The following is a 23,580-nucleotide window of genomic DNA, read 5'->3' on the forward strand; positions in this document are numbered from 1 at the left end:
GACCTGAATGATGAAACAGACTGTGCCCTCAACATGCTTGCTGATTATTCAAAACTGAGAGGTGACTCTGCTTGAGTAGGAGGATTGGACTAGATGATCTGCAAAGGACTCTTTCAATCTCAACTGTTCTGTGATTAAGAATAAAAAATACTGCACTTTATTGTATGACTTTGATTTAGCTAGAGATAACCCCCAATAAAATCCTACTTCTTTTCTCTGTTAGGAGCCATTCTGTAGTTTCCTTTTACACTGAGGAAGATGAACTGGAGTAACTCCAGTTACAGTGTGTGATATGATGCAACTTTAATGCAACTCATCTGCAGCAATAACACATATTGCAGCAGAAATATAAAGAAACAGAAGTAGATTTTTGTTTCTTTGAATTTGTGTTTGAATCATAAGCATGCATGTGATTCTGTGACAAAGGACATATTAAATTATTTTTTATGCTAAATATGTGGGAAATGATATCATGTGAATATAACCTTTATCTGGATATTGAATTCCCATTTCTTTTGCCTTGTAGGATTGATTACATAGACAGCTACAGAATTTTATGTGGCTACTAAATAAACAATGTAGATGAGATTTCATATGGTCTGGAAAGAAAGTTTCTGGATCCATCCCTTCTCTGTTGCATAGAAGGAAAATTTCAGCGAATATGAAGCTAGTCATTGTGTTGGAGGAAGTGGTCTTAGGAAAATAAAGAGGCTTTTAAACACATCCATGCCCCTACATGGTTTCTGGCTCTGCAAATGATTTTCTGTGTGATTCTGGACAAACGATTTAGGTTATATCTATACCATATAATGTAGCATCCTATAGGAATACCCACACTGACTCTGACTGACTTTAAGAACTGTTTTTTTCTCACTTCACTGAGAATTTTCACTTTTAAAATGTTGGGACAATTCACAGAGATTGTGTGGAACTGTGTTAACATATATTTTTTTCAAATCAAGTAGAAGACATCAAAGTATTGAAACTCATGGGCCAAGGTTCTTTGCTTGTTTGTTTTAAGAAATAAAGATAGTGAATGCTGTAGCAGGAATGGGGAAAAAGGAAACTCTTCTTATTTCTGAATTCTGTCTTAGGTAAAACAAAATTTCTTAGGAAATTGCACTGTGGAATTAGGTGACCGCAGAGCTGGAAATATGCTCTTTTCTATGTTTACTTTTGCATTTTTATTGTCTGTGTTTGAACAGTCCCATGAATATGTTGGAGAAACTGAATTTGGCCTGGCTGGTTCAAAGTCCCTGTAAAAATGAGTTTAGGAGAACATCAAGTTGAGTGGCTGACCTTGACAGTCCCCTATGTTGCAGGATCAGGAGGGGCAAGGTGTCTGTGCTTCTGCTGAGGAACGCTGGTGTTCCTCAGGTCTGGTATAAGCGAGGGCAACCCTGAGAGCTCACTCTACTTCATCCTTCATACTCACTGCCATGCAGGACTCAACAAGTTCAGGTGCACGAGACGTCTCAGGCGTACTACATCTTGTAACACAGATGTGGCAGTGTTAGCTCACTGAATGAGCGAGGAGATTTTCTCCTCTCTCATAGGGAAGTTTTTAGTGCAGTGTCCTAGTAGGTGATGCTCTCCAGCTGCTGCATGGCTCCACCGCATCTGCCCGCTCTGGCATCTCGTTGGTATGTGCTGCCCGTCACCCACCACCCTGGGGCTGGGATCGGGGGGAGTCTGCTAGGGGAGGCAGGTAGTGCAGCAGTGCACTAGGCAGGAGACAAGTGAGAAATGCTGAAGAGGCTTGTCAGTTTTGTGTATCTCCTTCAAGGGCCTTATGACTGCTACCCTTTAGGAAAAAGGGGGCAGAAGGGGAAGGAGGAGAAGAGTGTCTTCAGCCCAGTGAGAGGGGGCCAGGCAATAGTGGCAAAGCATGTCTGCTGCTCTGTGAAGTCCTCTCATCTGAAAAATATTGCAAGTTTACCTTTCCACATTCCCAGGTTTCAATATCAGCAAAAGGCCATGGCTTAAATACTCAGCAGAAAGTGAATGCAGCATTTGTATAAACAGTTGCATTTTAAAATAAGATTTAATATTCTAGGAAGTCTTTTGTACACCCACCTTTACTATCCTCCTTTTGATGCTTTGAGGCCTTTTGATAAAGTTTTCTTTTTACTTTTTAAAAAGTATGTATTGTTATCATGTTTCTACTCTGGTATTTTTGCTTCTCCTTATAGAGAATGACTCTTTTTCTGCTTACCCTTCAGCTCAGTGTCCAATCCTACAGTTTTCTCCCTGATCGAAGCTCTCTGATCTTATGGTGTGAGCAAATATCTTGCAATTACATTTCGCAATAATTGCAGAGACAGTGCAATAAACCGCAGCAGAACTAGATCTGTTGATGACAGAGCAATGTGAAGAATGTTCACAATACAATGAGCTCTATGAAGTTGATATTCAGAGGCAGAAAAAGAAAAGCCAGAGTGCAAAGGTGGTCTGAGCAGTTCAGGGGTGGAAGGATGTTCTGATTTTGCCAAAAGCAGTAGTAGCGCTAGTGTTTTGCTGTTTGCTTTGCTTCTTTCTTTCCTTCTTTTTTTTTTTTTTTTTTTTTTTTTTTACTATATAGATGTTTTAAGACAAGTTAAGATCCTCTTATTTCTGAACATTTTTTGTAGGAGATACTTCATAGTGATTCAAAGGGAATGGGTTCTTTTTGGATGCAAGATGAAAGCCTCAGCCACCAGGTTTGAGCAGGAATAGCTTATTCAGGAGCAGAACAGGCTCCTGGCTGAAAATTCCAGGCAGTCGTTTTAGACTGAAATTGTACTTCTGATATGATAATAATATAATATACATATGTAATAACAACTGCATGAGCACTGAAGCTGCTTATACTCAGTATTCTTGCAGGTAGACTTTCTTACAAGTTGATTGAAGGTTGATTTTTAGCTGATGCACTATTGCTATTCAGAAGACTACAATTTTACTTCATGAGTAAAATTGTGCAAAGTGGTCTGCAAAGGAGTTGGCTTCTATTTATATAAAAACAGCAAATCCTAGATCAGGAAATCAGAACTAAATTTCTCTGAAGTTTAGGACTATTCTGATTCTGTTTCTAATCTATGCATTCTGATTTCATCTCTAGTAAATACCAAGGACCCTATTTATGTTTAAGATAGTTTCTTAAATAGTTACCACAATCCTTTTCTGAGGAAGTTACCTCAGAGAAAGATTTTACATATAAGAAAGGGTGACTGTATAGCCTGTACAGACTTGCAAATTGGTAGAACTGTTTCACATGTGATAATTACACAGTCCATAGGACAATCTACCAGCATATCTCACAGATACCTCACAGTGTTGTAACTTTTTACCTTATTTTACTAGCTAAACATAAAATATTATTATCATTCTGAATTGCCATTTCTCATTATTATTTGGCAACCTTAATTTCATTAAATCCTATAAAAAGCTCTCTGTAAACTCTGCTAAAGTGACATAACTGCCTGAGAAAAGTAGCAAAAGTATGTGAGGGTTAAATGTAATTTTTTCTCATAAGTGTCATTCTTCTGACTTACAGTTCTTTAATAGATACTGAGCAGTGGAGAACCGAAAGTATTTTCAATTTCAATGCTTTGTATATTTACAGAGAGATTACAACAAACTTCTACACTTTATCTACATTTTAATAGGTCAGTGTGAACATATGAAGTGTATTAAGGTGGACTGCCTAACTTATTAAACTTACGTGAATTCGGCAAAAGCCCTTAGCAGTTGTATGCAACAGGGGCTGGAAAGCCATGCATGATTGAGGTCATGCATCCAGCCAGTTTGTAAGATGATCCCTCTGCACCGAGCCATCAGCCATCCTTAGCATAGGGGCGCACTCATACACGCATTCCTGTCAAGTCATCTTGTGAAAGGCTGCTCGCTTCCAGCTTGGCTTGAATGTGCAACCTTAATAAAACTCACTGAAGTCTGAGAGAAAATAGCAGTTCTGCAGCAGATAGTGTAGGGGAAAGAGACTGGGATATGCATATGCAGCTGACTAAAGCAGGCTACATGCTGAACTGTAACAGAGAGGAAACAATAAATCTTAACTACTATGCAATAAATATTCCCAATTTAAACTAAAGGAAGCTATCCTAATATTGAAATTAAAAATATAACAATTTATCTAAGCTTGATTACTAAAGTACAATTCTCCAGTCCTTTTTCCAAAGACTTTAAAGAAAATTAAGAACAAATTTAAAGAAAGAGAAAGAAAAAAGTTTTTCTAAAATTAGGAAAGGACAGTAATAATAACATGACAGTTTTTCTTTCCTTTGCTTTCCTGGCTGCTCTTCTGGCTCACATAGGCTGTAATAGTCAGCGTCGGGGTCCAGAAGCCAGTGGGAGAAGATTTAACCGGATTCAGCATGGGCAGTGCACCTATACTTTCATTCTACCAGAACAGGACGGGAACTGTCGTGAAAGCACGACAGACCAGTACAACACAAATGCTCTTCAGAGAGATGCTCCTCACGTGGAACAGGATTTCTCTTCCCAGAAACTGCAACATTTGGAACATGTGATGGAAAATTACACTCAGTGGCTGCAAAAAGTAAGTGCTTCTTTTTCCACTTCTCATTAAATGGATTATTTTTGGTGGTGCTTACGTTGTTCATAGTTTTCATGAGTTTCTATGAGAACTGAGATAATAAGGATTTCTCTAAGTCATAACTGTGCAGGGTGAGAAGTCTTATAGCCAGAGTGCACCCTTCTTAGAGAAACTGCTGTTGGGAGCAGAATTTTGTTCACATCACTGCAAGATGCAGTTTTGTAAAGCTTTATCTCAAGAGACCATGGCGGTTTTGTGAGCCTGGGTATACAAAATCCACCAGAGACTCTAACGGTGGAATGCTTTATTAGCCAGCTAGTCTTGTAAACTTCACTTATCGTTCGGAGCTTCCAGTCAGATGTCATGCAGGATACCTGCTACTCTGACAGCAAAAGGGTGCATTTAGAAAAATCAACTCCTACAGGCATGGTATTGAGAAAATTATAGCCCTCCATAAATAGATCCTGTAATCCTATTCCATCCAGCTAATCACTGGAAGGACAGAGAAAAGTATATACGCATTCACATTCTTAAATCATCATAGTATTTTTTTTTAATGTGTGGATCACACTGGACTTGAAAATAATGTAACAGTAACTTAGTAGAAGTAATTCTTTTTAAGAATTTGTGCTATAGCTGTAAACTTCTACTGAACTTTTCATTTTTTTATGTTTGAGCTGCAGCTTGGCCCTGAAAAGACTTAGATATGTGAATAACTTTACTCACATGAACAGTCCCATTCACTTTAATAAGATTACTCGCTTGAGTAAAATTACTTACCTTGCAGGATTTTGTCTTTGGCTTGATATTGAGAATGATGTGAGATAGATGACAAGTGAAAATAAATAAACAGTCTTTGTACATGATTGTAATATTCTTATTCTCACATTGGCATTATGACCTTGCAAAGCAGAGAATTGAGCAATTAGTGATGCAGTTAATCATGTAAGATGGCACAAGAAAATTCTTGTATGTGCCTATTCAAGTGAAACATCATTTAACTGTAATGCAAATTCATACTAAGAATGAACATCAGTAAAAATGCTAGTAAAGACTACTTCAGATTAGCATATTTATTTCCTCCTATATCATTTTCAATTTATGTTTCCTCCAGATGATATAGAAGACAGAAATATGTTAAAAAGCACAAACAGTCACCCTTACCCTTCTAATCATGCTAAAACCTTTAGATAAAATTTCCTGATCTCCTAGTAAATTAATTGTACTCTTTGCATATATATCCCTAATAAGAGAGAGGTGACTGTATGCAATAAACATGTGACTACAAACCAAAATATAATGGAGCATTTCTTTTTCAGACTATTTTCCTCAATTTTTAATATTGTGGTCTGCTTTGGGGAAATATAATGCTGGAACTGAGCGGATGTCTTTTGTAGAAGAAAGCATGTCTTAAGAAATAATTTTACTGTACCTTGGGAGTTTAAGGCAAGGACTGAGAAGAATAAAATAGTTATCTGTGTTTATGCACACATGATTTTACTTCAATAAATTGCCTGCTGAATCATGCTGCTGAGACTTTTTACTTATTCTGTGTTTGTCCACTAGAGACTGAACTAAGATCACTCTTTCACTGTGAACTGAGCAAGAAGAAAAATGAGCCTCTAGAGTGTGAATGTCTGAGTTAGGGTTAGTCCTCTCACGCTTCAGCGGGAGGTGATCAAACAGGTAGGAAGCCCAATGAAAGGCTTTTAAATCAGGGGGCTGTACTCTCCTGCAGTGCCTGCAAAACAGGCTGCGGGCAAGGCCAGCCCCCCGCCCCGCGCGGTCCTTCCCGGCCCCCGGCCCCCCGCTCCCGCAGGTTTGCGCGAAGGACGGCCGCGTGTCCGTTCTCCCCCCGAATGAAAGAGCCCGCCGCTGTGCAGCTCCCTGGGAACTAATGAGTCTGAGGCAGCTCCACTATAGCATCTCTGAACACTGAATTTCCTTTGTTGCTGTTACCACCACCAAGCATTTCAGCCATAATTCGTTTCCTTTCGATAGAGGTGTAATGCTTAAGTGTAATGCATATGTTACGTAGGCATCTCACATCTCATTTTACACTGTATTTATTTTCCCACTAGACTTTTAATACGGGATATAACTAGTGCTACACCAAGCAACATTTTACAATGTACCTGCTGTGAACAAAATAAAGAATTATTAATGATTATCGGTCTGAAATCAGAAGTGAATAGCTATAATAAGAAATATTGTTTATATTTCAGAATTTGAAATATATTGTAACTTATGTAGAAGAAATATGTTTATTAGTTATGCAATATACATAACTTTCATTATAATTGTACGCTGGCACTGTTCATCGGAGCTGCTTATTTTCTTAATGCAAATACTAGCCTGCAACATTGGAAGAGTATTTATTAAGAAAGTTTGTATAAAGTATTATATACAAGAAATTGTGTAGCATTTTAAGTTAGAAAATGTTTTTCCTTGATTTCTAAAAGCAAAATAGGTGTTCGTTAAGAGAATACTCTTTTACCCTCAACAACAAAAGTGCTTCTCTGATGACCTACTGGCTTGATTCTAGATAAAACCGTGCTGCCTGGGGAGCAGATTACAGGCAATTAAGTTGCAGCCTTGTCCAATAGCATTTGCATATCTATAGTCAGCATTGCTGGGATTGGTTGGCAAATCATGGACATGGCAAAATGCTCTTTGCAGAAACTACTTGGAAGAAGATGACTTGGTAAACATTTTCAGAGATTTTCCTAGAACTGTTTATTTTAATACCGGATAACTTTCCCCATTGTTTAAGCTTGGGTTTCGTTTCTGCAATTTGTTTATACTAATAGTTCAAAACAAACAGTTCATCACATTTTGTTTCTTGCTGTAACTGACTGGCACACGTGATACTGTTTGGTATTTAACTGCAGTGTCTGAGTGTTGCCAAAGAGGAGTTGCATGAAATGTTATCATCATGTCTTGCTCGGAAACTTTCTGTTAGTCAGCTGGGTGAGCTTATGATATTGGTGGTCTCAATATGCATTCAGAATAGCTATATAGATGCAATTATTTCATGCATTTATCCTTCAGTCAAAATAATATTAATAATAACTGCAAGTAAGTGAGTTTGGCATGATCTACTCACTCTTCTTGATCCTGACCTAAACAGAATACCATAAAAGTTGAAAGTGAGTACTTGATAATGATATGTTATAAGATGCTAACATTGACGTACAGCCTTGACTGGACAGTGAACTACTATCACTCTGGTCAGCCAGTATCCAAACTTACATTTTTTTATTTCTTTTCTCTGCAAATATTGATTACACCAGTAATACTTAAAACTGAATAAGGAAGCTTCATCTCTTCTTCCTTACACTTCAGATAGTTTGTGCTGTCACCAGCTTTTAAGGGAAGAAGCAGACAATGCTGCAAAAGCTGGCTTTTGAAAAGGCTGGTATACATCTGCTGTCTGCTCTGGCTCCATCTGCAGTCTGCCCCACTCTGCTCTCTTTACCAGCAGTGCCTAGCATTGCAGTGAAATACTGATATGCTCATGCACCCGTAGTGGCTGAATTTTGCCTTGGGCTGAAGAAGTTTTACTGAAGAAGTTGAGAAAATTCCTTATAAGTCACTCTTGCTGGGAGATGGTGTCTGACGCAAGGAGGACAAGGTCTAAAAAATGACCTATTATTCCTCTGATGCATATATATATTAATGTAAGGATAGAGGCGGCCATAATGAGCAGTGTAATATTTAATCACATTAACAAACAATTATCCCCTATTTAAAATACTACAAGAAAGAGTGAAGATTCCATTGTACTTATGATTATGTTTCGTTGGGCATTTTTTAATGTAATGTGTGATATAAAACTCATATATTTGGGTGCTGTTAAGTGCAACAAAAAGATGTTCATGATGAACTCCTGTTAATTTCCACAAATAAAAACAGTTCATTAGATGTGGAACCTACCATCCTGCTTATATGAGCATTACTAACAGTGCTTTCCAGGTTCGGTGTGCTAAGTTCATTCTCTTGGATGGACCAGAGCTAATAATTGAAAAAGCTCTATGGCTGCTAGACTTCTACTAGGGGTCCAGCTTGGACCTGTTTTTTTTGTCTAGCCTGTTAACTGTTCTGGGTGCTCTTTCTTCACTCTGGATTTGATGAATTCTCAGATCCGAAGAAGAACCTTGTCCTGAGGAGGTTCAGAGGATCAGTTTATCACAGACAAGCAGTGAAACCAATGAAGCCTGGTTTCTTACTGTCTGGTGCCTTGTCCCCATGCCTCATTGACTTGCCACTACGTAACTATATCTTCTCCTGTAATAAATACCTTCAGCTTTTCTTCGCGGTCTCACTTCCCTAGCTTGAGTGATGCTCACAGTGCCCTCAGTTTCCCTCCAAATACCTTATCTCTTTGGCCCAGTAGGCATTAGCTTACAGTGTGTTGTGTGCTGTGTTATATTTGCTACTCAATGAGTAAAGATGTAAAAGTTGACTTTAAAGGAGAAAGACTAAGTTCATGGCAACAAACGGATTCTAAGAAAACTCAGATTTGAGTCTAAATATAAAAATGCCCATTTCTTCCAAGAACTTTCTTGACTAATAATACACCTGCATTTTAAGCTCTTTATTAATCAAGTTCCTGAGGTCCTTCAGATATTCTGAGGAACCTACAAGAAAGAGGCAAGATTTTAAACATGTAAGTGCCTGAAAGCTTGTCATTACTGGGGGATTATCTATTTGGTATTTTTTGAAGAAGAAGAAAGCAGAAGAATCAAAGAAGTAGATTCAAAGACAGTCTCACACGTTGCCACATTTTGGTAGCAAATGACTTAAAAAAATATTTCCCATGCTTTGACAGAAGGTTTTATCATAATGCGCGGTAGAACCTGAATGTGTTTATTTTCAGTGATGACAGCTGTAATTAGGAACTTTCTGGTAACAATAAAATGTTACACTTATTAGTCATCAGAACTGTCCAACCAACATGCCCCGTGGGAGATCTCGCTTGGAGCACTGAGAGTTTTTCTAAATGAAATTGATATAAAGTAAATGGTGTGTCATTTTGGGGGTGCTGAGAACTCGACGTTCCCATTCTCTTCTGTGGTTTGGAAGCAGTCTCTACTTCGCAGCGATGGGTGCCTTGGAAAAAAAAGGACAGCCCACGTGGGAAAAGTACAGAGCTGGGTATTTTAGGCCTGGATCATCCCACTCAAACTTTTGGCCAGAACCCAGAGATATCTGAGATAGATTTTACTTCACAGTGGGGAATCTCTCAATAGTGTGTCAAGAGACAGTAGCAAGTTCAGAGGGAGAGCCAGCCATCTGAGCTGTTCTGTGGAAGTGCCTATTTGTCTTCACTGACTCCAGGGAAATCTTGAGCAGCTTGTTTCCTAATTTAAGTGCCTCAGTTAAGTGGGATGAATTTAGGCTTTGCTTTCTGTCCATGGCTGTAGCATAGACTTCCCTTGTGACTACAGGCAAGTCGTAAACTTTAAACGTTCTTGTTTCCCTTTTCTAACACAGATACAGCACTACTACCCAATTTCACAAGGCTGTTGGGAGAGTTAATATATTGGTGTGTGTGTGGCTTTTGGAGTCATTCTGGTGGGAGGCATTTTGTGCTATTAGCCGTTTGATAATAACATTTTTAACATTTAAGTTATGTAAAATCAGAAAATCTTTTGGAAGGAAAGTAATTTAAAAAGGTGTAACTAAAATAATTTAAAATTCTAAGTCGATAATTACATTGAATAAAAATCTATAATGCTATTTTGCAGTTTGAGGTTGAGTAAGTGTATTATAGATAAGACAGATATGTCCTACTAACTGCGGGAACAGATCTCATTCTTCTAGTGTTCTTAAGCCCCATAGAGCAGTTGCTTGCTCCTTCCTGTATTTACCAAGATGAATAGGACTGTAACTTAGTCTTGTACAGGTTCTCAGGGAAACCGGTGAGGAATGACTGGTTTTTCAGGGCTATTGTCTCCAGAAATGTTGAATAAACTAGTCATTATCAAAACTGGTCTCACTTGTGTGATTTATTGTTGGTATATCCTGAAAGGTAAAGATGTTGAACAACTTGCTTGTATTCACCTTAGTTTACAGTTCACCTCAGCTCAATTTTGTTTTCTGCTTTTGTTATAAGATGCAAACAAAGAGCGAGTAAATGATGGCCTTTAAGGACAAATATCATGATTTTAGTAATGCTATAAGTCCATAGCAGTTCTATGAATCTTCAGGACCAGGAGCTGGTGTCTCGTATGAGCAGCTTTGGTGTGAAAGTCTTCCCAGCAGCATAGGCTTGTTACAGAGTCAAAGTGTTGATCAGGAAAAGGAAATTGAAATAGTATCATATTTCATAGGAAAGAGTTTCTCTCTTATGAAACAAGCTGTACTTTAACACAAGGTTATTTTTTTGTAACCACATGTGCGTATTAGGAAGTGTTATGAAACACCAGGATGGTGAATATTCAATGTTAATTGGAATGGTAATTTAGAATGCCATAAATTATTGCACACTTGCACTATATTCTCATTAATGTTCTTGCAAAAAAATCAAGCTTTGCTTGGCATTACCTTAATTATTAATCAGATTAATCTAGAAAAGTGTAAACTACTCCTAAATTGGGATGAGAAGTCTACCCAAGGACTTGTATCAGTTTAATTAACTTCATTTAAGATCAATGTAAGTCAAATTATGCCACTTCATTGTGCAAGTAAAACCTAAGAGTTGACTGTGCTAAACATTGAACAAATATATGGGCAAAGATAGTCAGAGCAAGACTAAGATGGATTCAGATGGAATGATACTCAAGTTACACTATTGTGTATTTTTAAAAAGGGTTTACTTTCATGAATAAAACAAATCATATCAACCAAACAAAACTTGATTACAAAAAATTTATAATCTCTCAAAGAGTCATGTAGAGAATCAGTATTCTAGGTCATGGAGCTATGTGATTGAAAAATGCTTCTTCTCTAACCAGCTTCTAGAAGCAGAAATTAAAAAAGAAAAAAAAAAGTGTAGTAAGAGAAGGGAAGGGGGCTTCTTAGAAAACTGTGCTAGTTTTATGAATATATGTGTTCCTGGTAAGGCACTTTCTAGGTTTGTTATATGGTCAGCATATGGTCAGCTATATTATCCATGTTACCATACCCTTCTTGTAAGAGAGTCCAAAGTGCAGATCTGATCTTATTTGTAATTGGAAAATCTAGGCTCCATGAGTAAAAAAGAGCTGACCTCAAATTCTGTAAGAAATCTGCAGAATTGTCTTTTCTCTTGGTTAACATCCACTTCTCCCCCAGTGCATGGATGTGTGTGCACATACACGCATACATATATATGTATATATGTGCATATATGTTTATATATTTGGAGAGTCAGGTGTAAAGGGATAAGAAAATCTGTTTTTAAATGTTGTGACTTAAATCCATCTGTGTATTTTATACAGACTTACCTGCTGTCAGTCAGTTGTTCCGGAATAGATTTGTTAGCCCCAAAACACTAGGAGAGTTGTTAGTAAGATGAAATCTTGTGTGTAGTACATAATTCATTCTGCATCTACTAGTCCCCTTTCTGTCTTACCTATAAATTAAAAGTGTACCTTTGATTTTGTTCTTTCCAGATTGCATATGAAGCAAGAATTGGAATATACTCTGGAAAAAATACTGAACCCTTGTACTTCCCATCCCATGTATATTGCTGTCCTTATAGAGGTGTGCATATTTTACAAAATTAACTAGAATTTTTACACTCCCCGTGCTTTGTGCCATCCTTATAGAACCATTTCAGAATGCATGCATGGCATTCATTTCTTTTTAAAGCTCTTGGTGTAACACTATAGTTCTAATTTTTCCTCAGATTTTCAGGGAAATTTGATTTGTTGGAGTATATCCTTGTCATTCATCATGTTTTGTTTGATTGCCTTGTTGCAAATCATATACCAGGCATTCCTCCTGCAATAGGAATGTACAGGGAGAATAAAACCCCACTTGCTCCAGTTAGCAGAGCTGCCAGACTCTGTTCTGCCAAGGTTTTGGGTGCAGACTTTCTTCTCTCAGTAGACCAAAGAGGGGGATAGGTTTGAGGGATTACTCTAGACATAGGATAAGCTCTGCATATCCCTGCCAGGAAATTAAAACAAGACTAGAGAACTGTGGGAGGGAACTGGAAAGACAATGAGTAGAAGACCATAGAAGATAATTTGCCTCTTTTTGACAGCATAGCTTCTTTTTCATTGCAGCATAGATTAAGTTCTAATCAATTCTGAATCTATAAAGTATTTCTGCTGCAGGCTGATACACATGCCATTTATAGACTGATCCTGCCTCTCCTTCACAACTAAGTCTCCTTTAAAGGATGCCTGTGTGCAAGAGGATTTTCTTGAAAGATGCTATCTGTGTTATGAAACTTCTGTCGTATAAGTCTGAGAGGGCTAACATTGTTTAGCAGGCCAGTTTTTTATGATTTCCTCCTCCTGGATCAGCTGCAGTCTAGACCTGCAGAAGGAACTTGCAGGGGTTTAAAGAACAAAGCATGGATCTCATTTCTGGGCACCTGTCCGTTATTTTAAAAGTTACAGCAAACTTTCACTCCATTTCAAAGGCTCTCCAGTCTTCAAAGTGGGGTTCTTACTTCTTGACTGTAGGTGCAAAAATTCTGACTCTAAGTGCACACATTTACTATTTTGAGATATGCTTTAATTCTTGCACTGTATGTATTCCAGATCCTCAGAACACATTTTTAATAACCATAAAAATCAAAGGAACAACTCCTAGTATAATCTCCTGTGAAGCTTTTACATTTGTCTTTAGGGTAATGGTAGACTTGCCTGCCCTTTCAATGATATGATTTATGAATGCTGTAAAGCTGTCAGCCAACATGTATAAAAGTTTATCTTTGTTTCTGGGTATCTTGTCTGTAAACACTGTCTTACACAATGGAGATTTGGGGAAAAAATAATGTAATTGTTGCTGAAGGATGATTCCACAATTCTTTTGTTCTAAGCTATGCATAGAAGACATTTTATTGTGACGAAAAATTTGCAAATGGGATTAAATCACCTATGTCTTTATTTAAACATGTTGATTTTCACTTTCTCAAGTTCAGCTCTGAATAGCTTTAGCAATAATTCTCTTCTGGGAGCTTTAGAGCTCATTCAAAGATCTTTTGCAGGAAAGAGAACATTCTTTGTATTTTTTAATTTTGTCATCAATTCAGTAAATGAATAGTAGTGAGGATGAATAGTATAGTCATTCCCATGCCGTTCTCCTGTCTGAGGCCTGTGTTTGTGTCTGAAGATGACAAGGACCTTCAGATAATTGCCGTCTCACTACTCACTATCAAATCACTAACACTTCTGAAAAAAATAGAAGTTTCAGTGAAAAATCTATGTAGAAATGGCCTGATATTTCTGAAATCTCACAGAGACACCTGTATACAACCTGGTTCTTTGAAGCCTCCTCAAAACCAAAGCATTTGATGAAAACTGCTAGGGCTATTGCAAATTGGGCATTCATGCATAGATAAAAGTACCAAAATGAGGATTTAGGATCTCTGACATTATCTTTTAAACATCAAGTGTATTTATTTATGTCATAGTTAAATACTTTCCCTCTACAATCTTAATTCATCAGGAAATTCCTGTGGCCTTCTAGGCCACATTAGCAAGTCAACACAGTAATGGGCAACCCCCAAACCATGATGCCTTTGGTGCTGTGCCTGGAATTTTGAGGATCTACTTAGTGGAAGAATTGCTCAAATAAATGACCTAATCTCTTCCTGAATGAACTATTTCCCTTTGGTCCTTGGCTAGGACTTTGTACTCCACTCTCTGTGTGGCTTCCTGTAGTAGAGATAGATGATCAAGGGCTGCCTATCTTTCCTGCATCACTTCTGTTCTGTTAATGGGAAAAGCCATCAATGCTCTGCTAAAATAATATCTGTGTTACTATTTTTGTGCAAAAGAGATATAGACTGCAAGACTGTTTATCACATTAGCTGTTAAATAAGGAGGCGATGACTAAGGTTGTTTCTCTTCACATTTTTCTTGAATGAGCCAGCTTGATCTCTTGGCTTTTCAAAGAATTCCAGCTGATGCACTAAGTATCTTTTTTGTAAATCCCTTTAACGTTGTTCACCTCCATAACATCAGTAAAAATCAAACATTTTGGCCTCTGGCTTCATGTCAGTTGTTTAAGACTTTTCCTTTTTACAGTTCCACTTTTAAGTGGGGAAGCACATCGTCTTTGTCATCTTGTTTGTAGAGCTGCGCAAGGCAAGAAGGGACTGTCAGGTGCCAAAAGGTTATTATTAAAGTGGAAGGATGATTATAGCACAATGAATTCAATATGCATTGATTCAGGATAAATTTTCATAGTGATGTACTTTCTCAGTAAATAAGATCCATCTCATGATCCAGTTTTCAGATGCTGCATAATACAGTCTGCAAAGAATAGGTACAAGAAATATTAACCCTGTTCTCCTTTATAAAAAGATTCAAACAGCCATATATAGAGATTTATCTGCACAAAGTCAGAAGCTTTGGTCATATTAGTTTAATCTTTTTTTTTTAGTTCTACCTGTTATGAAATGGAATATACACCAAAACTGGCAGACAGTGTAAAGGTTTGGTCTCTACGCACAGTAAAGAGTAAAGATACATTACTCTTAGTGCTCTCAGGACTGTTAACAGCAGCCTCGAAAGTAGTCTTTGTGATTGTGTTTGCTGCATACATTTGACCATTAACTGAAGAAATAATTTGCTAGCATTAAGCAATTGCCTGAGAGTCTGTGATGTGCTAGAGGCCAGAAATACTAGAAGTGCATTTGTCCAAACATGTCAACTTTAGGTTTTGGCAAGACCTAAGGACTCAATCCAGTAAGTGCCAAGGGTCTTACATTGAACTGATGGTACTTTGCAGCAAATATCTGGCATCTTGCAAGATTTACGCTTTTACAATAAATTGCTTTCATTTTACTGTTGGAGAGTGTTATCACAAGAATTCAGCAACTTTTAACCACTGTTGAACTTTGTCAGGAGGTAGAACTGAGTGGGAATTCCTCTGTTACTCTCAACAAGCACACACTTATTTTACACTTTTGGATGAGTGTGTTTGTTGCTCAGATTGCTTGGTTGCTTCTGAAGGAACACTTAACTGAAAGTCCAGACACTTCCTAATAGAAGTCTTCCTATACAGAGCAATGTTACAATAATTCAATGTGCCAAAAACCATGGAATTTTAGTTCCTTGCACGGTTCATATAAGAGACCTTTTAGCCTTAGATCCCCTTATTACCAGTGCATAATAACCATAATGGCACATGGTGCATTGGCTACTGGTATGCCCTAAAAACATTATCAGAATAAATTTGTTATTTATTCAGTGAGGGAATAAAGTATATTCATATAATGTCATTATATATTGACTATTAAAATGCAGTGGTTATATCAACATTAAAAAGAGTTAAAAAATCAAACATAGACAAAAAAGAAAAAAGATTGGTCTGGCATTCAGGTTCTTAAAACCAGAAGACTTGATTACTCTCCTTTAATACTAAACCAGCAAGCAAAAAAAAGTAGAAGTTCTTATCTTCCACCATAATGCCTCCCACTGCTCCTCACAAAAACCTACATTACAATCTCTAGAAACAAAAAAAAAGCTCCTTGAAACAGGATTTCAAAACAAACAAACAAAAAAAGAACAACAACAACAACAAAAAAACCACTTAGCACTCCTACACATCTTGGAAACATCTAGTAATTTGGCCATGGAATCCCTTGGGGTATTTCCTAGAAGCAGAATTGAGCAAGACAGAAAATATTTTTGTCACACTATTATGGGCCTAATGATATGATATGAATCCTTGATTTATAAAATATTAACCAAAGTGTGACATCCTTTTTCTTCTGGTGCATTTTTAAAGTATACTTCAACATTTTCATTCATTATTTCACTGCCAAAAATCATGAAGAGCTCTTGAAATTACAATTGGAAAGCTTTGGTCCATAGTCACTACAATTAGCCTTGGTCTTTGTTCTCTGAGCTACAACTTAACACAATGGATTAGTGGAAATTTGTTTTAGGATAATTTTGCCATTGTAGTTCTTCTTAAGTACTCAGTGTTAGTTGTGTCAGTGTTTCGAATGCTGTCACATTTTTCACTCCCATAACAAAATCCTTCTGAACAACTATAAGCAAGCTGCAGAAAAATTATTTATAGAATATTATTCACCATGTAACAGAATTGTGACATTCACATCCTAAGTCAGAACTGCATAGTGATTTTTCTGACAGAAATGATATTAATTTTGTTTTTGCCTCTACTAGGCTCATTTCTAGTATTGGTACCATGTGTTTTCCAGGTGTTGCTACCATGAGGTTTTGAGCCCTCTAACAATGAGTACAAGTATAAAAAACCAGTAGTTTCCTCTAGGAATATGAACACAAAAAAGCTTTTCAACACATTCCACAAAATCAAACCATTATCATTAAATAGCCTCGAGAGGATTAGAAACTGAAAACAGGTCTCTCGAATCTCGCCCAGAACGTGATGCTGATGAATTCCTGTGTTTGACCTGATGCTGCTCACAGTGAATCCGCGGCAAAAATCTGAGCTGAATTCCTGCTCAGGAAAGGACATTTCAAAACCTCCAGCCCACGCAGCTGACCCCTCGCTCCCTCTTTTCCACAGTGCTTGCAGGGGTGGGCAGAAGTGCCAGGTCTACATTTTTCTGCGCTGGCTCTCGGGATTCAAATACTTCAGACCTTCCCTGCCTTACCGTAAAGGGATTTCTTAGCAGCATGGGGCAGATCTCAGTTCTGTCCAGAGGAACCTTTTTGGCAGAACAGGAAATTCCCAGATGGTCAGGAAGAATTTTAAAGGGCTAGAGGGGCATGTTGCAAAATGTCAGCCTGGCACCGGCGGAGCCTGAAGTCTGTTATTTATAGAACGGCAGAGCCAGAAAGCAGATGGTGTTCTTCCTCACAAAACGCTCTGCAATTGCCATATTGTGTCAGCATAAATTTGTGGGGTACCACATCAAGAACCGAGACGATAGCGTGGTCTCTATCCTCAGCCGGTTCCTCCCCCAGCAAGCCTAGAAAGGCAACAGCTAAATCTACATGCAAGAGCAGTTTTATAATGCAAGCAAGACCACTTTTGGAAAGACCTGGAACAATAGTGCAAGTCAGAAATCACTTCAGTGGCATCAGTGGAGGGATGCCAATGTCAGTCTGCTGTAGCTGAAAGACTCCAGCCCAGTCTGTGAGAAGCAGACAAACTCAGATTTTTGTTCATTTGAGGATATATCCGGGCGTATAGCTTTTACTACGTGCGCAGGCATCTCCCAACACACTCCAGGCTTGGAAGTAGGATGTATGTCTCCTGAGAACAATTTTTTTAAAGAAATTTTCGGTATTTCCTTATTTGTTCACTTCAAAAATAACACAAATGCAACTTTGCCTGGGTGAGTTTTTTCAGCAGTTCCCTTTCCAGTTCCTCAAAAAAAGTAAAGGAGAGCAGAGGTGCCTGTTGAAACAGAAGTAGTCGAACTGATCAAGTAGATTATCTTAATTTAAAGCTAGTTTGCTAAACTATGTATTTTCAGTGATCATTTGAGTTATACCTCAATTTTTTGTTCTTTTGTGCTGAAGCCAGTCAAGAAACTTTTGGCTTCTTTTCCTGACATGTTCTAAAAGAGAAAAATATTTTTGTTGTAGTTTTCTGCAGATTAGTTAGACTTTTCTGTGGGTCAGCTAACCCTACAGTTCTGTGCGAGAATTGCTAAGTGACAGATGCAATCTAGAGACTTTATTTTAGAGAATGGACTGGGACTTGAGACCTCAGTTAAAAGCAGCCATGTGACACAGGGCAACATTTCAAAATGAAAATTTTTCATGGTTTTCAGCCAGAAGTTTATGTTTCTTGGGTGAAGAAAGCTGCCTTTTTTAAAAGATTGAAATTAATCATTTCTTTATTTTCAGAAATGGAGCTTTTTATAAAATGAAAGAAATATTACTAGAAAGCATTTTTCTGCCCATAAAATGAAAATCAGTAGACTTCTATAAAGCGACTCCTTTAGTGATTTCTGACTTGAGTGAAAGTAACATCCAGTCCCAGTATTATCTTGGGACATGAAAAAGAAGCCTAACCATAATTGCCTTGTATAGCAGCAGCTGAGATGTTAAAAAAAGGGATGCACGGTATGGTCTCGTACTCTTTATCTCCTTTTTTTTTTTTTTTTTTTTTTTCTTGAAGAAGAGAGAGAGAATATGCATCTGGAATGTTGTTGATACAGAAAAGATTATGCAAGCTGTCCCCATTTAACTAGATATCTGACTTCAGAGAAAACTATTTGTAACTTTGTAACTCATGGCTTTTGGTTTAACTAAGAGAAGTATTTTGTAGCTATCCATGCTAAAGGACCAAAAAAAAAAAAAAAAAAAAAAAAAAGAGAGAGAGAGAAGAGAAAATCACCAATGCATAAGAAAAACCTCTTGTAAAAATTATGTTGGGAAGCTAACAAGTAGATCATGAACACATGACAATCTTCCAGTGTTTTATTTAGTGATGTACTAGAAATGTATATCTGGATGTTCTAGAGCTGATCAGAAAAACAGAGGCTCTTTTCTTCTGACCTTGGTATTATCTGCATAAGCTCAAAGAAATTAACTTTGATGGATGTACTGTGCGCCTATTCCACCATAATGAAAAGCACCAGCTGAAAGCAAATTTCCAGTATAGAGGAAGTGGAGCAAATTCTGGGCAACTAGGGGTGACATCTTCTTCCTTCTTTAATAAGGTATTCCAGTCACCAAACTCGTGTACATTTTACTTTTCTGTTTCCATATTGCAAAATGCTGACAGAAAAGCTACTGTCAGATAAAATATAAATCAGATAAAATATAAAAAATAACAAGAGCCACTTGTGTGGAGTATTTCTCTCCATTAATGGTCTCTCTGCCTGTTTTTTTAATTTATTCTTGTTTTTCATCTTGTGTTATCTTTGATAATAAGCAAGGAAATTCACTTGTCTGTGATTCTTTTATATAATGTTTTTTGCAAAATGATTTTTTTAATTAAAGATGTCATTTCCAAACAAAATTTGACTATTAATACCTTACTTTTGAACTTCCTCTGTGTATGGAGAAAATAGTTTGCCCAGTTATTAAATCCAGAAATTATTCTGTAGTATTACTATCTGGAAACAAGCAATGAAAGTTTTCCATACTTATTTTAATTTCATACAATTGATTGATAAAAGGTCTGTATCAAACCATTTGGCCATCACTGTTCATGATGATTGAATAATATATATTAAGCAGGGACATGTACTGGAGCAGGAGCACATCTGTCGTTAATACAGGTGAAATACAATTTCAATAAATATTTTGAGGATTTTTAGCTTTGAATGAAATTTACAGAGTTACTGACAAATCTGAGAATAAAATGTTATAATGAAGATATTTCAAATTATGAACAAAAGTTTACTTACATTTTCTGATAAAAATTAGACATCTAGAATAAAATCCTAGCTATAGCAATGTCAAAGGCAGAACTTCATTGATTTCAGTGGAGTCAAGACCTCATATCAAACCTTCTGATTTAATTTTTACGATTAAGAAATATTAATGTTCTTAAGAACGAATGATGTTCATACCATGTCAGAGCTTCTGTGTTTGCTTTAATTTTAAATTAATTTTAAATTAATTTAATTTTAATTATTAAATTTTATTAATTTATAATTAATTTTTTAATTTTAATTAATTTTAAATTAATTTAAAAAATATTGGTCACGGTTGTTCATACTTCTACAACCCTCAGCATCCAGGATCTCACCACATTTTACAGATACCAGTGAACTGAGCTTTGTAGCAATCAGAAGGCTTGACCATAGCGTTAATTCTGTTCTCATTATGCAGTGGAAAATCCAAGGTAAATAAAGGCTAGCTAGTATATCTTTTGACACTTGGGAAATCTAAGTACAGCCACCATTAAAACAAAGACCTGAGGCAGCTATAGTGTTTATATGATAATCATCAAAATCTGCCTCACTAATCCAGACAGATAAATCCTGCTGTCTCAGAGGTTACCGATCTGATTGCTGGATAGGACTTACATTTTTTGTAATAGAAAATGATGGACTAAATTCATAGCTGCTATAAATTGACACTGTTCAACCTTGATTAGTGGAATGGTGTTGATTTAAAACAGGTAAGTATCTGGATAATCATGCTTGCACTGAAAATTCATTCTCTTGAAAAAATTGCCATATACTCTTCAAAACCTGTGTTCCAGGATGCCAAGTGACAGGTGCCACTGCTGAGAGTTGCACCTTTTAAAATGACAGCAAGAAAAACTGCTGGAAGAAAATTTAAACTGTGTTGTAAAAACATAGAAAATAGGCCTTTCTTTCAGAAATGCTGCTTTGAGCCATGAAACTGTAAGAGGTTAACACTTGTGAAAGCTGGGACATTGAACCACGGCTTGGGTGTTTAAGTGTAAACGTCTTGTACTTTTTTTGAGGTTTAAAATAGTTGATCTTCCCCTCCTTTAAGAACAATTTAAAAATATTAATGGGTAGCCCCAGCTGTTACATGGAGGTTTTCTACACAGCCAGTTCGTAGCTGTCTTTGCCCCTATTGCTAAGATCTGCCTACATGGACTTGCCCGCTGTATTGGCATCAAAATGAAGCTGGCCAGAGCTCCTGTGCATGTGCAGACTAATTGATTTTCTCATTTAATTTCCAAAGTGGCCAATATTTTTGCCTTCTTAAGAGATCAGTCCTGGTCATACAACCTGATGTGCAAAGGATGGCCTGAAAGCTGTTGCTGTATAATAGTGCTGCAGTGTATCCTCAGCACCATCCATGCAAAATCTGAACCATTTGATGCCTTGTGCTGAGTTTCAACTATTTCTTCTTATTATTAATTAAAAACTTTCCTGAACTGAAAAAATCTTCTTATGTAGATTGCTTCACATCACTGCACAGCATGTATGGAAATATATTTCACAGCATAAATTCCTAAACTGATAAAATGAAAAGTAAAATCTGAAACTTGTTGAAAGTGTTTCATAATATACTATATAATTTATTAGCAATAAAATCACTGTCCACTGGGGTTAAGTATGATGGCAGGTAAAATATAGAACATTTGCTGCCTCACATAAATTGCATTTAGATCTTACTCAAATGATTCATAAAAAAATACAGAGGCACTATCATTTGACCTAAAGGAAGTACAGTAAAGCTCTTTGTTCAATCACCAATAAGAAAATCACACAGTTTAATGGCAGTTTTGGAGTCATTTTTAATTTTATTTTCCTTTTAATATACGATATTTGAGCTTTCCAATTATTTTAAGAGGATCCTGTAAATTCAGAACATTGAATGCACTAGGAGAAAAAGTAAAATCCAACGTTCACTTGTTTGTTGCATAGTGAACCTGAGGTTGCGGCATATTTGTCTAAACCCATATTGTGGTAAATTTTAGACACACAGAAGAAGACAGTGTGTTTTTGTATATAGTTATTATGCACATATTTTCATATATTATACATGATTTAATCTGACTTTTAAATGATTTTCTGTTTTCAACTAGTTCTTAGAGAAGTGATGTTCACTTAAGCATTTTATGCTTAAGCATTTAGCAAGTTTGTGTTTGATTTACATTTTTTCCAGTGTCTTCTAGTTAGGAAAAACTAGTTTGTTAGGGCACCATTTTTACCACTGTCATATGCTATGTAAAGAAACTAACTATTAAAAATAAATACGCCTCAATGATATAGTAAAAATATAAGAAGCATCAGCAGGAAAGACACTATCCAACTGTTGTGTATAAAGCCCATCAAATTTGCTGTAGTAAAAAGAAAGATAAGCATATCTCAGAGAACAATGCTGTTATGTCTGAAAAGTTATGGAAGACTTTTCTATCAAAGAAAGATAAATGATCATGTCTTTAATCAATATCTCAAATGCTCATTGCAATAGAAAAAGCAGCTTTTATGTGAGCTTGTTCTTCTTTTATGTTATCAACATTACTTATAATTTGATTTTGATTAATTCCTCTCAGTGACCTAAGTTTTTCTTTTTTCTTATGCTTATTGGAAAACTTAGTGACTTTGCTTCTGTTTCCCTTTATGTTGGCTCTAGGTCAGTATAGTACCTTTGAGTACAAGAATATGTATCTACAAGGCATAGTTTGCTTTTGCATATGCACACATAATTTTGAACAGATGTTTCCAAGTGTATTCTTGATTTAAATTGCCACTAGCCTCAACACACATTTTTTTAAAATTTTTGCTCTACTTTCATGTTTTGCAATTGTTGCCTGAGAGTTTCAGAGCTACAAAGCTCTTTTGGCAACACCCAATTGGACTTAAGTGCAGGTAGGTAGGAAACTCCACTGTATGAACGCATCCAAAATACTCGGAATCAGCATGGTTGTTTGGTACAAGGAAGAATGGTGAGAAGTGAGACAAGGTAGTGAATGCTATCTGAATTAACAATCAGTACTAGCATAATAGATTTTGACATTTACTGCAGAACTGTTTTCATCTAAAGGTAATCTAATTTCTAGTACAGCTAACTCTTCCTTCAGATACCCACCATACCATGGAGGGATTGAAGAAAAGTTATAAACATGATCTTTTCTTCTTATTTCAACACACACACCAGGGAGGATTTGGCAGACCTTTTTATGGTAGACCAGTTATAATCCAGAAATCCCTGAACTGTATTAACTGTGCAAACTATTCTGTAGAGCAAGATATGGGAGGGGTTATACCCTATTGAGGAATTCATGAATGCTGCAGGAGAAGGATATCGAATGGGAATCAAACCTTCTGCAATTCTGAATTGCAATCTGTATATAGGAAGGATCCCCTAATCACTTTTTGTCTATTATTTACCATCATGGAATTCATATATAATAACTTCAGAAACAATCTTAGCTAGCTCTGTTACAAATGTGAAAAGGAATCTCTCCTCAGCACAGGCTGATCTGATTTAAACTTGGCACTACTGTTTAAGTCCTCAGCAATAATATAT

At 36.8% G+C, this 23,580-nt stretch overlaps 1 protein-coding gene across 1 annotated transcript in view; it reads left to right on the top strand.

Annotated features, from left to right (window-relative positions):
- Positions 1–4,261: 4,261 nt before the first annotated feature.
- Positions 4,262–23,580, top strand: part of ANGPT1 (angiopoietin 1) — a 163,460-nt gene continuing 144,141 nt past the window's right edge. The window contains exon 1 of the mRNA XM_062568260.1: positions 4,262–4,558. Within this exon, the coding sequence (XP_062424244.1) occupies positions 4,262–4,558 (297 nt within the window). The remainder of the gene's footprint in view (positions 4,559–23,580) is intronic.

Source organism: Rhea pennata, chromosome 2 (genome assembly GCF_028389875.1).
Source record: "Rhea pennata isolate bPtePen1 chromosome 2, bPtePen1.pri, whole genome shotgun sequence".
Classification (NCBI taxonomy): Eukaryota; Metazoa; Chordata; class Aves; order Rheiformes; family Rheidae; genus Rhea; species Rhea pennata.